The sequence below is a fragment of the Oxyura jamaicensis genome, chromosome 3 (genome assembly GCF_011077185.1).
Source record: "Oxyura jamaicensis isolate SHBP4307 breed ruddy duck chromosome 3, BPBGC_Ojam_1.0, whole genome shotgun sequence".
Lineage (NCBI taxonomy): Eukaryota > Metazoa > Chordata > Aves > Anseriformes > Anatidae > Oxyura > Oxyura jamaicensis.
The window spans coordinates 61,503,651-61,521,637 of NC_048895.1; the positions used below are offsets into that span (position 1 = coordinate 61,503,651).

General features: G+C 44.9%; 1 protein-coding gene across 11 annotated transcripts in view; it reads right to left on the reverse strand.

Moving 5' to 3' along the window:
* Positions 1-17,027, reverse strand: part of L3MBTL3 (L3MBTL histone methyl-lysine binding protein 3) — an 87,619-nt gene extending 70,592 nt beyond the window's left edge. For 2 of the 11 annotated variants that reach the window (XM_035322147.1, XM_035322146.1), the window contains exons 1-2: positions 16,395-16,590; positions 6,423-6,534 (exon numbers count right to left, since the gene is read on the reverse strand). In XM_035322147.1, the coding sequence (XP_035178038.1) occupies positions 6,423-6,524 (102 nt within the window). In that variant the 5' untranslated portion in view covers positions 6,525-6,534; positions 16,395-16,590. Of the gene's footprint in view, positions 1-6,422; positions 6,535-7,892; positions 8,556-8,940; positions 13,976-15,346; positions 15,562-15,737; positions 15,793-15,960; positions 15,982-16,304; positions 16,591-17,006 lie in introns of those variants that run through there. The other 9 variants (XM_035322151.1, XM_035322154.1, XM_035322155.1 and 6 more) reach the window with 9 other exon arrangements.
* Positions 17,028-17,987: the final 960 nt, after the last annotated feature.

A 17,987-nucleotide genomic window follows, 5' to 3' on the forward strand; every position in this document is an offset into this window, starting at 1 on the left:
CATACAGCAAACAATGCAGTAGAAAATCACTAATCACTATTTACTAAATAACCATGCTTCATTCCCATTTCTTCAGTGTAGTAGATTTTGTGGTAAAATAGCATGTGATCCAATAAGGCAATATCATGACTACTCATGGGGAAGCCCAATTAAAGATCCAAAGGCAAATTTAATTCTGGCATTTCTTGACTTTGGAGTTTTAGCAATTTTAATAGTGAAATTTCCTGGCTGGTCTTTCTTTTTTTTTTTTACAAAGGCAAAGGTAACATCACATTTTATCACAATGCACAGAGTTAACCAAAAATCCATGGCAATGAAACACAGCACGGTCTGAGTAATTAAATTAGAAAGCAAGAGAAGAAAAGAATTTCCACGTGGCAAAAGACCACTAGGTACATCTGCTGGGGCTCACATGTGATCTGAGAAAAGTCAATCCTGCCTTGCTTTCTCCTCCCTATACTACTCCTTCCCAGCCTCCCTGAAGAGAATCCAGCACCTCTCTTAAATGTGCCTTCCTGTAGGGCAGCGATTTAGCTGGTGCCCAATAGTTGACGTTTTCTGCAGAAACCCTTAGCCTGATGGAGAACTGGCTCTTCTGATTTGAAGTGTAGCTCATGCTACTGCAGGAGAAGAGAACTGGCCGTACACAAAGAAAGCACTGCAGTTAGTCACTGCCGGTATTTCTGCCATATAATCACACGAGAAAAAAGTAACTTGTTTTCAAAACGTTAATGATCTCACTACAAAGTGAATGTATTTTAGAACAGGCAGGTGGAAAGATGCATGCTACTGTCTTGAGCTGTTGCACCTGTGAAGCCCAAAACATGGTGCTCTGAATCACAGCTACCTTCCTTACTTTCTTGGCTGGAAACACCCAGCACTTGTCCTTAGCTGACCATTATTCTACCATTCATGTTTGCTATTATAGCTGGTTTTCTGCAATATTAGCTACCCAGGTCTATCTACATGTTAATTTCTTCACCATTAAATTTATTTTTATCTCTTTTTTCAGTGCAATCACAATTTGCAAATTGGAAATAATGACCAAAACTCTGTCCATGCGGTATGTAACAGTATATTTTCAAAGCACAAGCACTGGAAATCAAAATCATTATGAAGTACTTCATAAACTTCTGACACCATGATAGGAAGTAATTATAAATTATTACAGCTTTTCCAATTTAATGAGTACATTTAAATCTTGAAGTGATGGTGTTACTGCCTGCACTCAGCACACGGATTTCAAGAAAAAAAAAAAAAAGTATTTCACATTCACACCATGCAGAGTAACTGGTGAGCACTGACATTTTTCAGAAGAGCATATATTACTTAGCCTGCCACATGAAGGCATTCTGTGATTTGTAAACTATTTAAAACTGGAATTCACTATTTCTGTTTTATTTACACATAATAATATACAATGCTAAAATTTTTCTTCCTGGTCTACAGTGCATCATGCTCTATAATTTTTAATTCTCCTTTTCCCCTGTATAATTTGAAATTCTAGCATTTTCCACAAATATTCACTACTCATCTGTCATAGAGAATGCTCAAAGCAGCGTTCAAGAAATATTAACAATTTTAAGCCTATTTTTACTAACAAGTTTTAAGGAAATGTGTTATGAGAATGTGCTTCTACAGCCTCCTCCAATTATGGATGACAAAAATCTAACAATTAACACAGCATAAAATCATGGGAAGAGAACATTTTCAGCATTTTACTGATTTTGGTGCAGACATATACATAAGAGACATATACATAAGATGGCTGAGAACAGAGGCTTGACACGGCTCCCTCATTTTCATTAAGCTGGGAAACGACTGCCCCCTGGTGCAGTCTATCTCACTGAAGTCTAGTAGGCATGAAACTGGCCACAGGATTTTATAACAAAAAGAAAAAAAAAGAAGAATAATTACCTATATCTGGTTGTTCTTCTGCATCATAAAAAAAAGTTAAATATGAACAAAATCTAGAGAACATTGAGAAAAGTTATTTGTAAATATTTCAAGTGTTTGACATTACTTAAAATGGTTTTCAACAGGTTTCATTTACGGAGGAACTTGTATTCACAAAAATGAAGTGTTTCTTAAAAAAAATGGTTCCTCTTGCTAGCTACATACAGCTATATCAGCTATGCTTGCCTGATAACCTCTGTTGATGAGGCTGGGTATGTGAGCAATACATTACTCACTACAGAGTTCAGCTATCGCATATTATTTATTGCATAAAAAACAGGAACTCCAATCTATTACCAATCAAGAAAAATACAATCTTTGGATTTTTGCACATGGCTACTACAGGGTTTTCACTGCATTTTTCAATTGTATTTCAATGTAAATACATGGCAATTGTTCAATGTCTTTAGTAGAACAAGGATATTCAATTTTTTTTAAAGACATATAGAAGTTTTCAAGAAGTAACTGCTACATAAGGCCATTTTCTTGTGGTCTAGAACACAGTATTAAAATAGGTTTTAAACAGGAAAATTCAGATAGACCATTCAAATCAACCCTATTCTCAGAATTCCACAAAGAGCATAATCTATTTTCTATGAGCATGTTTACGGCTTCAAGAGATTAGTCACCCTTTTCACTGTCATTGTTTAGAAGCAACCCTGAAAAATAAGTTGTTGCAATTCTTTTGAAAGCTTAAAATCCTTACTATTCTAAAACCCTTAATTGTTTTGTTATTTACATGAATGCCTAGTCTTCACTGAGTCTTGATATTCTCTGGTCCACCGAGCTCCTCAGGGTAATTTTGCATTGTTGGAAAATATTCTTCCTTAAGTCAGTTTTAGAATGGCTTCATTTCAGTTTCCTTGAGTATCTCCTTGCTCTTGCATTACTAAAAAAAAAAGCAAACAAACAAAAATGCTACCTGGCCTGTCGTCTCTGAAAAATAATCTTTCATTATTCTATGTACATCACCGTCTCACCTCTCGTTTCTCTAATGCCTGGACTAAAGAATGAACCTCTGTCCAAAAATCTAGTATCTTGTTTGTGCCCTAATAATCAGCTGGCTATCAGAAAAACCTTTAAATGAAGTCCAGGCTTTCCTCTAGGATGTGAAGAATCTTACATGATTTCTTGAAATTACACTCAGCTACACCTCCATAGTTCTTTTACTTGTTTTGTGCTTAGTAGAGCTTTCCCATTCCTCTACTAATTAATGACCCAACCTTTTCCTCTGTTATGTTTCTTTTGACACAGGGCAACCAGAACTGAACAAAGTAAGTACTAGTGATTTATATATTTTCTTGCTTTATACTCTCTTGTTCCTTCTTCCAACTTTTCAGTATTATGCTTGTCTTTAACACAATTTCTCTTATTAAAATATAAAGGTATTTTAAAATTCTGAACTTATTAAAAATATAGAACTGGTTAGGGGCATGAAGGCTGATGTCAGCAGTGACCACAAGATGGTGGAGTCTGAAATCCTGAGAGGAGTGAGCAAAATAAACAATTAAATAACAGCACTGAATTTCAGGAGAGCAGATTTTGAAAGGCCAAATGGGCCCAGGCAAGCTAGGTATTTCCAGCGTCAACCTTTTCACACCACAGGATATATGCCAACGTGCAAGAAGTTAAGGGAATGTGGATGAGGGTCAGCATGAATGAACTGGGAACTCCTGACTTAGTTTAAATGGATAGGGAAGTAGGCTGAAGATAACACTGGGGAAACATTTTACAGAGAAGGTGTACAGAGATATTGCCCAAGAGTACAACGATGGAATTAGGAAACCCAAAGCTCAGCAGAAGAAGAAAACAGCAAAGTCAACAAGAAAGGCTTCTATATGTGTATAGGCAGCAAAAGCAAATTACCGAATTGGAGAGTGTCGTTGGTACACTGGAAGGCTGGGGTGCTGCTGTTCAGAAAAAAAAAAAAAAAAAAAAAGACAAAAAACAAAAACAACAACAACAACAACAACAACAAAAAACTCTATACACTGAAGAAATGGGCTAACAAGATCTCATGAAGTTCTGCAGAAGCAAACGCAAGGCCTTGCACCTGGGATGGAATAAAATCATTCAGCAGTACAGCCCGAGACTGGCTGTGTGAAAGCAGTTTTGCAGAAACAGGCCTGTGGATCCCAGAGGGCAAGCTGAACACAAGACAACACACCATGGCAGCAATGAATCACAGAATATCCTGAGTTGGAAGGGACCCACAAGGACCATTGACTCCAACTCCTGGCTCCACACAGGACCACCCAAAATTCAGACCATGTGTCTGAGAGCGTTGTCCAAAGGCTTCTTGAACTCTGGCAGGCTCAGGGCCATGACCACTTCCCTGGAGAGACTGTTCCAGTGTCCGACCACCCTCTGAGCGAAGAACCTTTTCCTAACACCCAGCCTGACCCTCCCCTGTTTCAGCTTCATGCCATTCCTTCAGGCAATGAAGGCCAAAAGCATCTGGGGCTGTTTAACAAGAGGGTAGCCATCTGGTCAAAGCATCTGACTATTCACCTCAACTCAGTTCTGGTGAGACCAGATACAGACTGCTGTGTCCAGTACAAGAAAGACATTGATATATGGGAGCAAGTCCCACAGATGCCCACCAGAGCAAACAGAGGTGGCATCAGATGACAGGTTAGGAGATGCTGAGGAAACTTGCTTGCTCCATCTTAAGAACAAAAGGAGAGATTTAACTGTTGTCTTCAAGTACACAATGCGAGGATATAAAGAGAATGGATCCAGGCAACAGGCACAAGCTCCTAAAGGGGAAAGTTTTTCTGGAGGATAATCTTCTGGAGGATAAGGGAGGATAATCTCCCTTATACCAAGACAGTATCAACAAAAGGAATCAGTACTTTTGGGTGTTTGCCTAATGTAATGTTAAAAATAATTTTGTTTTACTAAATCTTGCCTTCAGTGCATGGGATGCCATGTGCATTGGCACAATATGCAAATCTCATCTCTGGTGACCTGTGATAGGACCCAAGGGAACGGTATTTTGCTCTGACAGAGGAAGTTCTGGCTGGGTATTAGGGAAAGGTTCTTCACTGAGAGGGTGGCTCGTCACTGGAACAGGCTCTCCAGGCAAGTGGTAATGGCACTGAACCTGCTGGAGTTCAAGAAGCATTTGGAAAATGCTCCCAGACACAGGGTCTGAATTTTGGATAGTCCTGTGCGGACCCAGGAGTTGATGATTCTTGTAAGTTCCTTTCAACTCAGGATTTTCTATCATGCATCCTATTAGTGAACGGAAAAAACAAACAAACAAAACAAAACAAAACAAAAACAAAACAAAACAACAACAACAACAAAAAACACCATGAGAGTAGTCAAATACTGGAACAGTTTGCCCAGAGGTGGTGGAATTTCCAGCCCTAGAGGCAGTCAGACCTGTCCTGGAGAAGGCGTGGAGCAGCCTGATCTAGATGGGCCCTGTTTTGAATGAGGTGTCAGACTTGAAAGTCTTGAGCTTCTTCCCAAAGAACATTAATCTGTGATTTTTTTCTATGATTCTGTTTTCTAAAACCAAACCAAACCAACCAACCAAACAAAAAAAACACCATGCACAACACATGTATCCCAAATTTCACATTTTTAACTTTTCAACACAATAAATTGTATTAGGCACCAAGGGATAAAAAGTTCCTTTAAAAACTCACATTTTCTAACAAATTTGTGAGATTCCAGTTAAAAAGAAGACTGTGAGAAAACCTCATCAATGTTAGTCTAAATGGGATTATAGGAAAATATCAACTACAATCAATAGGAAAAATAGTGCAAGAAATCTCTAACACCAAAGCTGTATTTTTAGCTAATGTAGATGAGGACATGGTAAAAAGTATTAGATAAAAAAAGAGTAATACATAAAATATTTTGAAAATAGAATTGTTATAATTTACTTGGGTAAATGCATGTGGTGTGAAAAATTTAATTAAAAGTACTATTCCAATGCTATTCTAATTTCTAAACTATATGAACCTTAGAAGCACTCACTTTATTCATTTTGCTAGGCACCCACATGACAAAAGCACAGAAAAACAAAAAACAAGCAACAACAAAAACAACAACAACAACAACAAAAAACTATTTTTAGAAATAAAAAGAACTAAGACTATGAGACCATGAAAGTCACTGACAGTACAGGGATTCTTAGTGAGACAGCAATGTAAGTGGACTGAGTTTTCATACTTAAATTCTGAGATTTCTTGTGCACTTGATTACTTCTGTCTGTATAGTGAGGCAGTGCTAATTTATGCCTTCATACAGGGATGACTGTTGTCTTTGCCAGCACCAGAAACTGAATCAAGAAACTCCAGAGCTAAAAGCTAACAGGCTACAGTCTCTTAGCTCTGAGCTGCAGATTCATGTTTTATTCATAAAAGGAGATACCTACACACCAGCTTGTGAAATACACTCCTCTGGCATTTAAAATGTGTATATTTCTTATTAAAAATTACAAATCTTACCTTTAAGTCACTTCCCGGCAAAGTACCTATGCCATCCTTCCAGTCCATAGCACTAAATACATCAAACTCTTGACCATTTCCACTAGCGGCAGATTCATTCATGATGCATGCACTAAAAAAAAAAAAAAAAAAAAAAAAAAAGGAAAAAAAGAAAAAAGAAAAGAAGAAAAAATCTGAAAATGCTAAAAATGGTTTAATAATCATTTCACTGGACATTTCTTCAAAAGCACTCCATGGATTAGTATTAAACACTTCTCAGTACACTGACAACGTGGACAAGTGATGACAATGATAAACAAGGGAAAATCTTTGGAAAACCGTAAAATGTAATCCCTGCTTTATACACTAGGAGGCTAGCAATGAGAACTGGAGAGAAATGAGAAATTTCCAACTGCAAATAAATTGACATGGGGAAAACGCATGTTAAGTACACCTAAGAAAAACATTTGTTCTGGGGAACATGAGACAGAAATATATTAAGAACTGATTTAAAGAACTTATTAAGTATAGAAGATATTAAGGTTTTACTGAATATCTCATAACACGCTGATGGGAAAGATTTACCCAAGTTCAAATTAAAATTGCAAAATTAATTTGAAACTGTCTGTCATTTTCATTGTGTGACTCAGGAGACCCAGATATTCCTTGCCTGTCTCCATACAGTTTCACCAAATATTTGGTTTGTATTTGTAAAATTCATTTAGACATAGACAAGTACATATGCAGGACAGAACGCTTCGGCTTTGTAAGACCTTATTTTACCAGATCCCTCTGCTTCAGTACAGTAGAAACAGAAGAGAAAATATTTATCTTCAGAAAGAGTGGACTTGGACACCCCATCCTGTGGTAAGAGTTTATCTCCAACAATCTGCACAAGCAACACTTGCATTGCACATGCCACTGGCCCTTGCCTTTGGCCCAGCATTTCTCACTATCACAAAGATGACATCAATTGCACTGAATAGCAAATGATTTTAGCAGCCATTTGGGACTAGCACCAAATTCTTCCTTTCTGCTTCTTAGAAACCCACTGATCTTAAAATTTGTGTCCTGACATGTAATTTAATATTTTCTTGATGTGAAATCTGATTCATTCATTTTCTTTCTGAGGGACTTCTGTGCTGTGCCTAGCAGCTGAAGCAATCTGTTGCAAAATGAGTTCTGTCTTCAGTTTGTGAACTGTCAGCAAACGCTTCTCTCTTTTCAAACTTATACTCTCTAAACTCTTTAACAAACACTTCCTAAACCTCATACTCTGTCTGCAGACTGCCTGCAAACTTTCCCTGCAAGGATCGGTATTTGAAATTCAAATAGGTAGACAAGTTTCCTTGGTTGCTTGACCTTGTTTTTTAATTTCTTTTAATTTTTAACTTAGGTCCCTCTCCCAAAATCAAGTTTCCACGAATGTCTATTAACACCCTCTAAAATTCTGAAATTTCCACAAAAAAAGCATAACATTTGTTCACTCACAGATAACAGAAGAAGATGCAAACCAAGCAGAAGTAAACTCAGGTCTTCCAGAAGTTTTCAACTGAAAGTTTTAGGAGAAAAATGCTTAGCTAATTAAATTTGATGTGTGAAAAATATTCAAATTCACATTTTTATTCATTAGGAAAATTGCACCAACCAACGGAACACCACTACTACAGACAGGTACTACTCCGGCATTGTGTCTGTGATGTGATCTCTCTTTTGTTTCTCCTTGGTTTCTTCCTCATGTGCAGCAGGACTGTGCAGTCCTTACCACCCTGAGCAACACCTCACACCATCAGCACTTTCACTGCGCTACAGCCAGCAATAACTGCTCCGAAGCAGGACCTCAGTCAGGTCCCATGGTGAAAGTGTCTGCTCCCCTTCGCTCTACACGGGCTCAGCGATAGGGTCAACAGCTCTCTGTGCCTACAGAAGGCTTTCTGACAAAAGGACACTCGCTTCACATGACACATTTGAAGTAAGAAGTACATCAATTAAAGTGTCTTTTCGATCCCTCATTTTAGTACTCCTCTATGAGAAAATACTGAAAAACATATTGTCAATGCACAAAAACTCATTTAAAATTCATCAATAAACTCACACAAATTCAGCACAAACTGAGACATTCCCTAAATCCCTAGACCTTGTCTTTTAATACCTCTCCCAGGTAAAATGCACCACCCTACCTTAGGGCAGCTCCCACAACACAACCTGGGCAGTCTATCTGAGCCTAGGCACGGGGCGTTGTAGAGCTGAAGCCCACCAGGAATCCAGTCTTCAGCACCACAGCAGAGCAACTCAGGTGGGCTGGCACCAAACTCAACAGCAGCATGGTTACAGGGACACAGACATTCTCACAAAAACACAAGACCTAAACTGCTAAGAAATAGCTGAAAATTCGGTCTACCCAGCAATACATGAAGGGGGACATAAAGCACACTGTTCCAGGGATGCTGGTGTGATTAGCTACCCGCAGCTAGGTGGGCTAAGCACAGACAAAGTTGATTTCTGTATTAACTGAAGTTTCTAAGTAATCCTAAATTACCATCCTATTTAGCGGACACTGCACTCAACCCCTCCATGACTTACTATGGCAAATATGTTCCAAAGGTTTCTGCAGAAGGAATAATGAAAAATGGGAAGAGGCTTGGGAGTTGGTGGGGAGCTGTTTCCTTGCAGCAGTGGCTCTCCTGAAGAGAGGAGCAACAGTGAGCCGCTGCATCATGTCCTGGCATCTCTGATGGTGCCACTCATGTTACAGACACGCTTTGTAATAGAATCAATTGGAAAAAAAAAAAAAAAAAAAGACAGGGAAAAAGCCTTGCAGCCTAGCCTGCTGATGCAGGATGTAAAACTGCCTGAAAAAGTCAAAGTAAAATCTTGGTAATAGAAAGGTACAGGGCATATTTATCTTAAGAGAACACACAAATGGTAACAATCAACAATAAGGATGTATTCTATTGTTTGATAAGGTATTCATTATTGTTTTCCTCTTAAAATTAAAATCAAAGGTACAACTTGTACTTTCACATAATGGTCCTTTTCTGCAGCTTTCAGAAATGTTCTTGTTGGGGATGAAAAGGTCACAGGGCGATGCAGATAGAAATAAATTTACCAAAAGGAATTACATTTAACAAAACATCTGTTTCCAGCTTTCCAGAGTTTGAACAGATAAAAGATCAGTCTACATCCCTCTACTAACGATAATAAGAAGGGAGAAAAAGACCTATTACATTATTACAGCAATGTGAAACTAAAAAAAGGACAAAATCATTGCAATATATACATCTAAATCACAGGAGAAAGAAAACTACTGAATGTCTTATCTACTCATTTTCATTTTTAAAGCTCTGATGTAGCTCTTTGAACTAGTATAACTCCTTCCATAATAATTTCATTTGCTATCATTTCCAGATATGAAAAGTGTTTTCCAACACTTCCAGAAAGTAGTAAAAATGCTAGATGGATATGGGGCCAAGCAACTACAGTTCTGTTCTGACGCCTGTCACTGAGTGCCATCTGATGTGAAGGTAAGGCCATCACAGTAAGAACTTGAAACAGTCACCTTCCAAAAACATCTCTAAAATCCACTATTAGGGATGCAACTGTGTTTCAGTCTTCACAGCTGTAAGATGCAACGTCTATAGCGGAGTGTGCTGCATTTTAATATTTTAGCACAAACGTTGATTTAGACATATACAGTAAATTCGTTAAACTAAGCATGCATATGAAATAAGATTAGAAAAACCTTTGTTTTTACCAATTGGTTCAGCAATAAATGAGTACTTCACAGAGCTGACACTTAACGAGAATAAGAGCACTAAAAATGAGATGGATTCACCTGGTGAAAGATTCTCTATTTAAAGATTTAAACCAAAGAAATAGGCGAGGATATGCCAGTTAAACTTGTAAGTAGTTTCTGAAGTAATTATAGAGTTTTGTACTGAGTACGTCAAAAAGTAATAATAGAAGGGTTTTTTCTTTCAGTTAGTGCTTAAAAAATTAATCGACACCTACCCAAATTTTGAAAGTCTCAGATGCCACCTTTGAGAAGCACGAGGTAGCACCACACACGATTTCTGACCCCTGGGCCCAATTCAACACAAGTCAACAGGCAGCAGAGAGAGGAGGTTTTAACAGTAAAGCTAGTCGTCAGCACCACCAGATGGGCATAACCTGTCCTTTCTGGTGTGCCTATTTGTTTTATGCATTTCTGTGTGTTTTTAGTTTTACTTTGGAGGACTTGTACAAGTACCTCACCAGGAAAGCCAAGCAGCCTTGCTCAAGGAGAGGAGGCTGGTGTCTGCTCCCATCCCAGGCTATCAGCTCTTGCTCGGAGAGGTAAAACCCATGACATGGAGACAGAGGAGGTGGAAGCAATCACTGGGAAGGGTGAGGTCCAAGGGACAAAGAGGGAGAAGGTGATGTCCTGATAATCACAGCAATCTCCCCTCTGCCTTCAAAGCGCCCATGGAGCTGGAGACACCAATCCTGGTAGACGTTTGTGGAAACAGGGGCACCATTTTTTTGTCCTAACAATGCAGATGATTATTTTGGTCATCTCCAAGGAGAAGGCTGCTTAGCATAGCGTCCACAGGCTGAAGGGACACAGAAGGGATGTGGTTTTCCTGCACACAGGGGAAATCAGGAGGATCAGCAGAAGACAATGCCACGTACCAGAGCTGCGAACACATCAACCAACCTCTGACAGCAGGGGACGAGTGGATACATCGTTATCTACTTTAGTGTGTAAGGGTGGGAAAGTGACCAGGGTTGAATCATCACCCTGCCCAAGGCAAACGCAGAACTACCTCACACAGCACAAGCTCCCTTTTTGTTTTAGACAGACTTGGTTTAAAGCTAGCTTCACAACAACAGCAACAGTAAAGGAAAGCCAACGGTCACACACAGCTACAGTACAGAGCAGAGAGCAGTACTTCCTACTCGGTGTAAGGGGGTGAGCCCGGCTTTCCTTCTCACGATCATCTGCTCCATCAGGGTACACCACACACTCGTCTCTTTCTCACCCTTCATCTTTTTGCACCTGATTCTTTACTTAAAGAAAAACAACCACAACAGGAACAGAGCAGGAAATGGTAAAATGCTTTGAGGCTATCCACCGCGTTTTAATATTTGCTTTTAAAATATCTATTTAAGGTTTTAATTCTTTTAATGTTTCATTAAAAGAAGTATCTGCAGATTACACATTTCATTCAAAGTCTCATTTTTCAAGTAGCTTTCAAAAACTAGTTTTCACCAGTTCTGCCATTCTTCTGTTCTGTGTGTTGAAGAGCTGTTTGAGTCAATTTCACTATTTTGCCTGTTGCTCATGAAATTTATTACAAACAAATTATCTTTAAGATGAGCTATATAGGTGGGAATGGCATTCACAGAGGGACCTAAGCTTAGAATTCTTTGTCCTTCTTAGCACTTGTAACAGAAATCAGATCAGATTTCCTGTTGATGATGCCCCCTTAGTATTATTTCCTCTTATTTTACCTATTGCTACTTTTCTGCCTGCCAGGTTCTCCAGGAACTGTGTGTGTTTGGTTTTGCTTCCCAGCAGGTAGGCTCAAAGTCTGTTTCCTCACAGAAGGAACCTGGCCACACACAATACAAACTGCAGGCCGTGCTCTCTGATAAAAGCGAGCCTGCACCAGTGCTAAGGAAGGTTTACGATGCCTCCACCTGAACCTGGTCTCTGCCAACACAGGTACCAGAGGTAGAAACTGTGTAACATTTACAGTTACACACAGCCTTTGGCTACTGCATCACTTTCAAATACCCACAGAGTACTGTAGTACCAGTATTTACCCAATGCCAAAACTATCCCATTGGCTAATGAAATTTACCACCCACAGCTTTCAACTCATTCAGAGAGCCCACACCTCGATCTGAGGAAGTGTATCCTCTGCTTGTTACAGGCTGTGCCATCCTGAACAGAGGTGTAATCTACTCGGACTGTAAGGCTTGAAGCACAACAGCTCTGAAATCCCATTTGTGAATTTCTCTTAATTCCCTGAACCAGGCACAGGGTGAGAGAACACTTCTGCCTTTGCCTGCGTATGTCTCCTTCCTTCCCCTGTGCAGACATCTCAAAAACTGTGACGCACCAAACCCTGACATTGCATATCACCTGACCTATTTCAAATTGTCACCAAGAGAAGTTAGCTGCCCAGTTAACTCACTCTGCCTCTGCACACTCCTTTTCTCTGACTTGTGCCCTTCTCCTCCGCTTCTGCCTGCTCTTTCCAGCTTCCACGAGGTCTGCAGTCCCTAAACGATTAACGCACTTTCTTCCAGCTCCTAAATACTGGTTACTGCATTTATCCTTGCCTCCTTCCTTGTATTTCCCACTGCGCTGAGAAGTCCTACTACCGATGCAACATAAGCTGTGGCTACATACACGCTATCACTTTCCTCGATAAATCTGGTGTCACGTAATCACTGGTTCCTCACACCCATCACTTAGATTCGATAATGCTACTTGCCAGCAGTATGAAAAAAGCTGAAGAGTAAAAGGAATAACCCACAAACGTCAGCCCAAGTGATGCACAACAGAACTGAACAAGTCAAAGGAAAAGGATTCATTGTGTTATCGTTTTCTTGAAAGCTGTAACTTTAAAAAGCAACAATATAGAAAAAAATAATGAAACCGAATTTGTATGAAATGTACTCAACAACAAATAAAAACAAAGTTCGCTACAATTGCCCAGTTGACAACAAAAACCCATCCAATAAGACGGCTGCTTCAGCCACCGTCATTAGCACGCCACGTTCATTAGAAGACCAACCAGACCATAGCCAAAAGCCGCTGAAGTCACGCTGGGAAAAAACGACTACCCGGCACCACCAGGACCTAAACAGAGTGCTTTACTGCCTTCCGCCGCTAGTTTCCCTGAGTTTCTCCCTTACAGATGTTAATCATCTGAACTGCTGGGAATGAGATAACTTCCTTGGTAAAAAGAACCGCTCGCCTGAAGAGGCTTTAAATTTGCGGCACGAAAATTCTGTGACGAGTCTCAATGCAGACAATTTCCTAAAACAATGTAAAGTGGAGTTTGCATCTCTCGAGTTTCATTTACGCTTTCCACCTGACTTTTGGGACTCCCTACAAAGCCTCGCTTCACGACTAGAAACAAAAAGCAAAACCGCTCTGCCTGATGCCACTCCGCCGCACCGGGGAAAGAAGGAACCGAACAGGAGGCAAACTGCAAATGCAACTTTTGTTACATTTCACCTTGCAGCCCGCCTAATTCGGCGCGGGTAATTACAAAATAACACACATTATAACCCTCACTGCCCGAGCAGGGGCCTGGTGGCCGGGGAGCGTTTCCCATACGGGCTCAGCCCCGCGCCCGAGCGGGGCAAGCGGCGAAACGGCGCCGAGAGCCGCCGGCCGGATCCGGATTCGGAGCCGCTCCGGAGCCGCTCGCCCGGAGCCGGCGGCAGCGGAGCGCACCCGGAACGGCGCGGCCCGGCCCGGCTGCCCGGGGCCTACCGCCAGAGGTCCCTCCTTGGCCAGTTTTTGCGGCGTGTTTTTGCTGCACTTGAAACTTTCTGGAGAAAAAAAAAAAAAAAAAAAAAAAAAAAAAAAAAAAAAAAAAAAAAAAGCTTAGGTCCGCGTCTCGCCCCGGAGCGCGGAGACAAAAGCGGCCGCTCCGCTCCGCACCGCTCCGCTCCGCACCCTGCAGGCGGGCAGCGGGCACGGGGAGCGCTTCTCACGTCGTTCCGCTCCTCTCCCAAATCCCCCCCGACCCCCCCGCAATGAAACCGAGCGGGGGCAGCCTGACCCCCCCCCCCGCCGCACCGCAACGCAGCGCAGGGCCGGGGGGCGGCGGCGGGGGTGGGAGAGGAACCGGGTGCCGGGCGTTCCTGAGGAAGTTGCACAACTGGAGAGGGACTCCGCTTGTTTACCGGGTCCTTTTCTCCCCCCACCCCACCCCGAGACGGGGATCCGGGAAAGGGAGGCTGTCTCCGAGTGGAAGGGAAAAAAGGCTTCACCTTCTCCTCCCTCCTCCCCTCCCCCAGCGAGGAGGAGGAGGAAGAGGAGGAAGAGGAGGAGGAGGAGGGGGGCGAGCTCTTTTTTTCTAAGGGGTTGCGGGGATTTGCTCCTCGGCCGCTGGCAGCCAATCTCCGGGCATCCCTCGGCGGAGAAGTCACCCCTTCCCGCGGGAGGGAGGGAAGGGAAGGGAAAGAGGGGAAGAGAAGGGAAGGAGGAGAAGGGAAGGGAAGGAGGGGAAGGGGCACTTCGCCCCCCCGGGGGGCTGCCCCCCCCCCGCCCCCCGCCGCCCCGCCGGCCCCCCCCCCCCCCCCCCCCCCGGGGGGCCGCTCCGCGGGGGCGCCCCCCCCCCCCCCCCCCCGCCCCAAAATCTTTCTCCCCCTCCCCCCGCCGCGAAAACAGCGCCTCGCGCACACACACACGTTAGCGAGAAACAAGTGTGCCGATATCCTGTTGTTACGTGCACCGGCTGCACAAAACAGGAGGGGAGACGAGAGGCGGCCGACTGCGGCCCCCCCCGCCCCCCTTCCCCAGCCGGACCCCGGCACGCAACTTGGCCAGCAGCCCCCGCCGCCGCCCCCCGCCGTCCCCCGGCCCTTCGGGGCCCCCCGGGTGCGGGCAGCGCCGCACACCCCCGGCAGCCCGGGGCCGGCCGGCAGGGACCCCCCCGAGCAGTCAGCGGCGGTGACAAGCGGGGACCCCCCCGCAGCCCCCAGCCCGCAGCGGGCAGGGGTCGTCGCCGTTCCCCGGCCGCCCGGCCGCCGTGCCTGCCGCAGCCAGCGAGGCGCACACACCGCACGGAGGCAGGAACTGAGCACTCAAGCAAAAGACTTTTTTTTTTTTTTTTTTCTTAAATCGCTACGAGCTTTTTTTTTTTTTCGCTATGTGCATGTGTGTGCAAACTTTCCCCAAAATGGCGGAAATTGGGAGATGATTATATTTTAAATACCTCTCGCGCACGACCAGACAAAGTGCGGAGGAGCGACGGAAAATACAAACTCTCTCCGCTGCGCGCTGAGCAGGCCTTCGCGCAGGGGGGGGGGGGGGACGGACCCACGGCACATTCAACCGGTATCTCCCGGCAGCCGCCGCCGCCTGCCGCCTCCGACCGAAAAAAACGGGGCTTTCTCACACCCCTCCCGGCCGCGCGTTGCCCCCCCCCCGGCGCCCGCGCTTCGCCCCGTCCTCCCGTGCGTGTGAACAAAGAGCCGAGCCCGGGGGGGCGCGGAGCGCAGGGCCCCCCCTTCCTCCTCCCGCCCTCCCCGAGCACCCCCGCAAGCCGCAGCCCCCCCTTTTTCCCGATCCCCCAGCCCCCCTTTTCCCGAGCCCGGCGGCTGCACCCGCATCACATTGTTCCCCGCGGCACGGCGGTGCCCCGTAAGTGGCATTAAATGGAGCCAACTGACAAGCTCATTGGTGGGGCAAGTCTGCAAAATGTCTCTCCCCTTCCCTTCCCCCTCCCTTCGGAGCCCCCTCCCCCCCAAAAAAGCCTCCCCCCCCCCCGTCCCCGACGCATTTCAGCGGCTCCCTCCCCCATATACATAGATATGCACATCCACATACGTGCGTGCGTGCCTGTGTGTGCATATAAACGCGAGCATATATATCCCCGTGTACTCCCTGCGTGTGTTTGGGAAGGGAAAAAGAAATGCGAGGCACCTCTCTCTTTCTTTTGTTCCTCTTTCACACTCACACACTTATTATTTCGGGAGACACCCGGCGCCCCGGCCGCTCCCCAGCCACTTGGGAGCCACTTGCCCACTTTCCCCGGCATTAACTTCCATCCCTGCCGCTCGAGGTGCTGGGGGAGAAGCCCCCTCCCCTTCCCCGGCTCCGTTTCGTAAGGGAGGGAGAGGAGGTGCGCCTCTCCCTTTATCTCTCGCGCTCTCTCCAACTTTCATCCTCACCTAGGGCCGAAACCAAAACCCATCACCGGCCTCCGCCAGCGCCGCTCCCTGCGCGGCTGGCGGACCGGCTCGGAACCCGCCGCTCCTTACCCCCCCAAATTCTCTCTCTCTCTTTCTCCGGCTCTCGAGCAGTCCTGACAAATATGGTCCAGGGCTGCGGGCACAAGTGAGCATGCGCCCGCCGAGCCAGGGCTGGGGAAAGGGGAAACTGCCGCCGCCGCCGCTCGCTCTTCCTCCCGCGGCCGCGGCTCCGGCGCGGCGGCAGCGCGGGGCACCCGGCGAGGCCGGCGGCGGCGGCCCCCGGCCCCAAAGCCGGCCCCGAAGCCCGGCCCCGAGCAGGGGCTCCGCCGGAGGTGCGGCATCTCCCCCGAGCGCCGACGCCGGGGGAATAATAAGGAGGCTTCGCGCGGCCGCCTGGCGCTATTTTGGGCCCTTTCGGCAGGGATGCGCTGCGCTTTTTTATAAAATTCTTTTTCTTATTAATTATCCTTATTATTTTGTTGGCGGCTCCCCCTCCCCAAGCCTTCCGATGCCAGCCGCGCCGCCCCGGTGCGGGGCGTGCCGTGCCGTGCCGGGTGGGCGGCGGGGAGCCCGGCGCTGGCCGGGGGCGAGCGGAGCTCCTCAACTTTCCCCGCGGTCCCCCTGCGGGGCAGGGACCCCCTCACGCTGGGCCTCGTCCCATTCCCAGCCTCGTCGCTTTACCAAAGAAAAGTGCTTCCAAGCGTGCCACCTGCCTACGTCCTTGCCACCGGTCCGTTCCCCTGTGGTCCCAGAGCAAAGCGGTCTCCGGAGGTTATTTTCTGTCACTTGGCATTGTTCAGAAAACCCCGAAATCTGGAGGCCCATCTTATTGTATGGCACCGGCTAGGGCGGACTTCCTTCACCTAGAAGGAGGTCTGTTATGCAAAAGAGCATTGAACAAAATAGACCTACACGAGGCCTAACTAGGCTGGGGAAGAGGGAGGAAGAAGGATTGCAATCTGTTGTATGCACGATACTTGAAATATATATATACATATATATACAGATACACACTTTCAGGCAAAGCCTAAACCAACACAGAATACCACCCTAATTATTCCAATCATATATACATATATATATTTTCACACCACAGAATACCTCTGTGAGATGGCTCTATCCTGAAGGCAAGAAGTGGCAAAGTGAATTTTACATTTTTAATAGTTTGGCGAGTTATTGTATCTCTTTTAAAACAGCCCTCGGGTCTCAATATAACTTCTGTTAATCCCAGTAATTATCGACATCCAGACTTTCCCTTGGTTTTACACACGCTTCCTTCTACAATTACAGGGACAGCTGTGGCCCAAATTACTAGATTGGGAGTTGTAACAATAAATTACCGGGAATAAATGTTAGGATTCAGTATCAGCAGAAATAAATACATGACAAAAATGCTCACCTACGAAATCAGAATAACAAAAAGTGGTTTACACCCAACCAAATGAAACCTTTTTGCCATTTTGGATACAGGCTGTGTTACAGTAGCACGCTGATGACTAGGGCAGCCTCGCACTGGACTCAGGACAGAGGTGCTCCTTCTCTGACATGAGGACTTCCCAATCCCAGCTTCCATTCACTGAAGTATTTACTTAAGAACTTGTGCTAAAATATTTAAGGATCAAATCTGACCACTCTCATTCCTTAAACTATGCCCATGCTCAA